General features: G+C 39.3%; 1 protein-coding gene across 1 annotated transcript; it reads right to left on the reverse strand.

The window, feature by feature from the left end:
• Positions 1–1,335: 1,335 nt before the first annotated feature.
• On the reverse strand, positions 1,336–2,798 carry LOC135209362 (uncharacterized). Its single transcript, XM_064242058.1, has 2 exons — positions 2,732–2,798; positions 1,336–2,639 (listed from the first exon to the last, which is right to left on the reverse strand). The coding sequence occupies exons 1-2, from the start codon at positions 2,796–2,798 to the stop codon at positions 1,336–1,338; spliced, it is 1,371 nt and encodes a 456-aa protein (XP_064098128.1).
• Between the last annotated feature and the right edge of the window lie 3,094 nt (positions 2,799–5,892).

Genomic DNA, 5,892 nt, shown 5'->3' on the forward strand with positions numbered 1-5,892 from the left:
GAGTGAGTCTTTTCCCGATGTCATTATCTTAGTATAAGCCAACTTAGTTTTCAAGCTTTTGTGGGTAGTTAATCTTTATCGAAGGAGGTCTTTTGGTATTCCGTGAATACATACATTATATATACATATATCTATATCTATATCTGTATCTATCTAGATCTATAGATATAGATATATATATAAAATCTAACAAAAGGAGCCCATAAAAACGACAAAATATACAAAGTAAGTAAGGACTATATTTCAGACTGCCGTCTCTCTCTTCATTACCTACCTGGAGAGAGAGAGAGAGACAGCAGTCTCTGAAGTATAGTAGTACTTACTTTTTAATATTTTGTAGTTTTTATGGGCTCCTTTTATTAAATGGAATTCTGTTGTAACAGGATATTTTTATAAATATATAGTATTTACTATATATATCCATTTATGTATGTACGTATACATATATATAAACGTGTGTATGCGTGTATGCATACATTCATATCTAATCTAAAAATTATCTGTGCGATACATGACAACTATCCTTAACGCCTTAAGAGTGATATGTATATTATTTTATTTTTATTTCAAAATACCAAGATACCATTATAGAGTGATATATACAAAGACATTTGTTTTTTTACTTTATTCATGAGAAAAAAAAACAGGTTCGATAAACATGCCTGGTTAAATGAGTGAAGCAGTTTATCCTTTATAAATACATTCACACTTACAGTCTTTTATCAAGATAACAATCTTAAAATGATTCTAACTGTTGTGTTGTGGGTTACATAACCTCACTCAAATATCTTAAAAAATTCCAACATCTTATCTTTCTTTTAAGATAACATAACCGTTTAACATCCTTAAATCTAACACTTATTATTTAAAAGATTAAAAACTAGACAGCGACAGAAAAATGGAGAAATAGCTGCTTTATCTTCAATTTCATAAGTTACCACATTTTCTGTCGAGTTATTTTTAGTATTGTAGACCCAGCAGGAATGAGAATTATCAATTGGTCTTTGATCGCAGATTTTCAAAACCACCTCATAAATATTCCTATTTATGTACAAAACTAATAAATATTGGTGATGTCTCCTGCATATCTTAAGAAATGTTTTTACGCCAAAATACAGATGTGACGTACATTATTATTCTAGTGCTTGAACTACATTGCAGCTATAGATAAAGGCACTTATTGCTTAATATATCTACTTACTGACTAAAGAATTGCTAGTTAAAATTACATTTACACTGTTCTTAAAAAAATAAAGACATTAATAATAGTGCCAGATAAAATAGAACGCGATGGGCATATGAACACTCAGGTACGACTCTCAGCGCCAGAACTTACTAAGAATGAAGAGATTTGAAGTGCCTAGTGAGAGCACCTTTAAAATCAAAAGTGGCGTTACACTTGCTGCAGGCAAACCTTCTAGTCGGGACGTGTATATTCAGGTGATTCTTGAAAGTCTTCTTCCAGACAGTCTTATAGGGGCAGTGAGGACAGTGATACTCCTTTTTATTCTTCTTCTTCTTCTTCTCCTCCTCTCCCTTCTCCTCCTCCCCCTCCTCCTCCTCCTGCGTCTCGTGGGTACCTAGATGATGGGTCTGGAACGCTCTTTCTGATAGTCCGCTTGTGTGATACCACCAGGGAGAGAATGCATATGACCTCAAAAACTCGCCTTGCTGGAGCTGGAGAGACTCAACAGGTGAAGGTGGTTCTTGGTGGCTGCAGTGTGGCTGTGGTTCGACATTGCTTGGACTGATGGCCTTAAGGAGATGATATCGTCTTTGCGTTGCCAAAGGAGGTTCTTGGGGATCTTGTGAAGGTGGTTCTTGGTGGCTACAGTGTGGTTGTGGTTCGACATCGCTTGGACCGAAGGCCCTAAAGAGATGATATCGTCCTAGCGTTTCCCTAGGAGATTCTTGGGGCTCTGGTGTAGGTGGTCCCTGTGTTTCCCCAGGAGGTTTTCTTGGCTTTGGTGAGGGTGGCTCTTTGTGGCTGCAATGTGGTTGTGGCTCGACATCACTTGGACCGACGGCCCTGAAGAGATGATATCGTCCCTGCGCTTCCCCAGGAGGTTCTTGGGGATCTGAAGTAGGTGGTTCTTGAGGCTCTGGTGAAGGTGGTACTTTGTGGCTGTAGTGTGGCTGTGGTTTGAAATAACTTGGACCGATGGCCCTAAAGGGATGATATCGTCCTTGCGTTGCCAAAGGAGGATCTTGGGGCTCATTCGAATGTACGCGTGTGTGCCTTACGACATTAAACTTCCTCCTGCTGGCGTAATTACAGACGGGGCAATGGTACTGTTTCTGTTGCTTCTCCTTCTCTCCTTTCTCCTCTCCTTTCTCCTCCTGCGTCTCGTGGGTACCTAGATGATGGGTTTGGAACACTTTTTCTGGTGAAGGTGGTACTTGGTGGCTGTAGTGTGGCTGTGGTTTGAAATCACTTGGACCGACGGCCCTAAAGGGATGATATTGTCCTTGCGTTGCCAAAGGAGGTTCTTGGGGCTCATTCAAATGTACGAGTGTGTGCCTTACAACATCAGACACCCTCCTGCTGGCGTAATTACAGACGGGGCAATGGTACTGTTTCTGTTTCTTCTCCTTCTCTCCTTTCTCCTCTTCCTCCTCCTCCTGCGTCTCGTGGGTACCTAGATGATGGGTCTGGAACGCTCTGTCTGATAGTCCACTCGCTTGATTCCACCAGGGAGAGAATGCGTATGACCTCAGCAGCTCGCCTTGCTGGAGCTGGAGAGACTCAACAGGTGAAGGTGGTTCTTGGTGGCTGCAGTGTGGCTGTGGTTCGACATCGCTTGGACCGAAGGCCCTAAAGAGATGATATCGTCCTAGCGTTTCCCTATGAGATTCTTGGGGCTCTTGTGAAGGTGGTTCTTGGTGGCTGCAGTGTGGTTGTGGTTCGAAATTGCTTGTACTGACGGCCCTAAGGAGATGATATCGTCCCTGCGCTTCCCCAGGAGGTTCTTGGGGCTCTGAAGTAGGTGGTTCTGGGGGCTCTTGTGAAGGTGGTTCTTGGTGGCTGCAGTGTGTTGTGTTCGAAATTGCTTGTCTGACGGCCCTAAGGAGATAATATCGTCCCTGCGCTTCCCCAGGAGGTTCTTGGGGATCTGAAGTAGGTGGTTCTGGGGGCTCTTGTGAAGGTGGTTCTTGGTGGCTGCAGTGTGGTTGTGGTTCGAAATTGCTTGTACTGACGGCCCTAAGGAGATTATATCGTCCCTGCGTTTCCCCAGGAGGTTCTTGGGGCTCTGAGGTAGGTGGTTCTTGGGGCTCTTGCGAAGGTGGTTCTTGGTGGCTGCAGTGTGGTTGTGGCTGGGCATAGCTTGGACTGACGTCGCCAAAAGGATATTTTAGTTCACGCGTAACCTGAGGAGTTTCTTTGAAAGTTGGGTTTCTGTCATCTGAAGATTTCCTCTCCTTTTTTTTCTTCTCCCGCCGAACCATCTGAGTGTTATTATAAAAAAAAAAGAATTATATTAGTTTAAACACGTTACAGGCCTAAGCACTGAGAAGACATGGAACTACATTAAAAAAATCATCCACTATGAAAGTTAGATTAAAAAATAATAACAGCATATTACACTTTTAAAAGTAAATACCGAAGTATGTTAAAGCTACATTAACAAGGTTCGTCAGCTCGAAATTTCAATCAAGACAACTATTCCTTCTGCACGTGTTTTGATTTAGTTTATTTTAGTTAGAAAGTAAAATCCAACCACTTTAGGTAAATTGCTCATCCGCATTAAAAAGTAAACCCTGAATTACATCCAAAATTGCGTTTAAAAATTCAGCCACTCCCATTTCAGTGAACATAGATGCATTTTTTCCCCACGCATTTATATATTCCAAGTATGGAAGTCAGAGATCCCTACTTGGAAGTAAATGCTATATGCAAACATGGCGATTATGCAATAAATTGATTTTTAGGTAGATCTAGGGTACCTATCCGCTGTGGCCCAGACTATGGCAGTTGCGGTTTTTCTATGCAGTTTTACCTACTGAAAAAGAATTTTAAGTAATATTTATTCGGAAGACTGTAATCAACCCCCAGGGGCCGGTACTAAACACGGCGAAATACATTGGACGCCCCAATCCCTAGTGGATGTCGTATCCGCGGTTGCGTTTCTTACAGGGTAACTCGAAAGAATAGTTCTGCACGAACTGCAAGGAACGTAACCGCGGATACGACATCCACTAGGGATTGGGGCGTCCAATGTATTTCGCCGTTTTTAGTAATGGCCCCTGGGGATTAATTACAGTCGTCCGAATAAATATTACTTGAAATTCTTGTTCAGTAAGTAAAATAACATAGGAAAACGTCAATTGCCATAGTCTAGGCCACCGCGGATTGCTTCTGTAGAAATACCGATTTTTACTTTTCATTGATTTTGTCTGATTAGCTGAAGAACAGTTGATAATTCGTGAAAGGGGTCATGAAAAACTATTCCAGTTGTTGAAATGGCTATATGTGTATTAGATAATGATCATTTTAGTCTTTTAAAACTGATAGCATTCTATGGTAGATAAATTACTGAAAAAAAGTGTTACTCACGACCGTTATCACGTTGGTCTTTTAAAACTGATTGTATCGTAAGGAATTCAAATTACTTCAAAGAGTATTCAACTTGGCCACAATTGCATGCCATTTGTTTGCACAATCAAGCAAAATACTAATACATGTTCCCAACGTAGTATATCAAATTGTTCAGATGTTCAAAAAGTCCAAGATTGGAATACAGACCCAGAAAGAATGCTGTAACGCACTTTCAAAGACTATCCTTATTAGCCAATCTTCCAGCAACCAAATCACTCTACAAAAGTCACTAATTAAACTTACCATCCGAAGAACAATGTGTTTGTATTTGAGCCCTGACATCTCTGAGTTTTTACGATATTCTTCTCTCCTTCACGAAGCTCTGTTGACGCTTCTCCAAGTTCGATAACTAGTGAACAACCAGGTTATAACTGTTTACTGATTGTTTATTTCGATCATAGCCCGAAATGGGGTTATTGCTGGTAGGGCGAGCCAAGGGTAATTATTTATTGGAAGTGGTGATGAAATACGGTTTAAACTTATACGTACATGGTTACGACATACATGCAAATACACACACACACACGCACACAACACACACACACACACAAACACACACCCCACACACATATATATTATATATATATATATATATATATATATATATATATATATATATATATATAGATATCTATATATGGGCGTTTACGGGTCCTTTAATTAAATATAATTAATATATATCATGGGCATACTATATATATATATATATATATATATATATATATATCTATATATATTAATATGTGTGGGGTATATTCCATTATATTTATAATATATATATTAATATATATATATAATATATATATATCAGATATAATATCTACTTATATATATATATATATTACATATATAATGTGTGTGTGTGTGTTTGGATATTTGAATGAAAAAAATACACACACCCAAGACACACACACACACACACAATCATTGTCCTTTTATAATCTATAAAAATTGAGACCTAGAATCCACGATTGTTTCCACAATAAAACTCATATTTTAAAGTGAAATCTTACAATTGCAGTATCTCATCAACCAGGGCTAACTGAAATTCCTAAATACTTACAAGACAAAAAATGTCATTCTCCTCTACTTTTGCGTCTTTTAACGTCAAGACTCCGGCGCATGCGCGTTCTCCATAGAGCGCAGGTTCTGTTTACATAACGAAACTTGTCTGGCATCGAAAAAAGGTGCATTTTTTCCGTAAAATGCAAATGATATGATATATTAACGCAATAAGACGAGATGCATAGCCTGTTGTTCACGTTCCTACGATTCCTCCTCTCCTCTCTCATCCC

The sequence above is a fragment of the Macrobrachium nipponense genome, chromosome 37 (assembly GCF_015104395.2).
Source record: "Macrobrachium nipponense isolate FS-2020 chromosome 37, ASM1510439v2, whole genome shotgun sequence".
NCBI lineage: Eukaryota > Metazoa > Arthropoda > Malacostraca > Decapoda > Palaemonidae > Macrobrachium > Macrobrachium nipponense.

Excerpts from the sequence above, each read along its gene's own strand:
- LOC135209362 (XM_064242058.1), bottom strand. The coding sequence starts at position 2,798 with ATGTCGAACCACAGCCACACTGCAGCCACCAAGAACCACCTTCACCTG. Across the intron at positions 2,640-2,731 it reads GTTGAGTCTCTCCAGCTCCA|GTACCCACGAGACGCAGGAG; the intron begins GCAAGGCGAGCT and ends CCCATCATCTAG.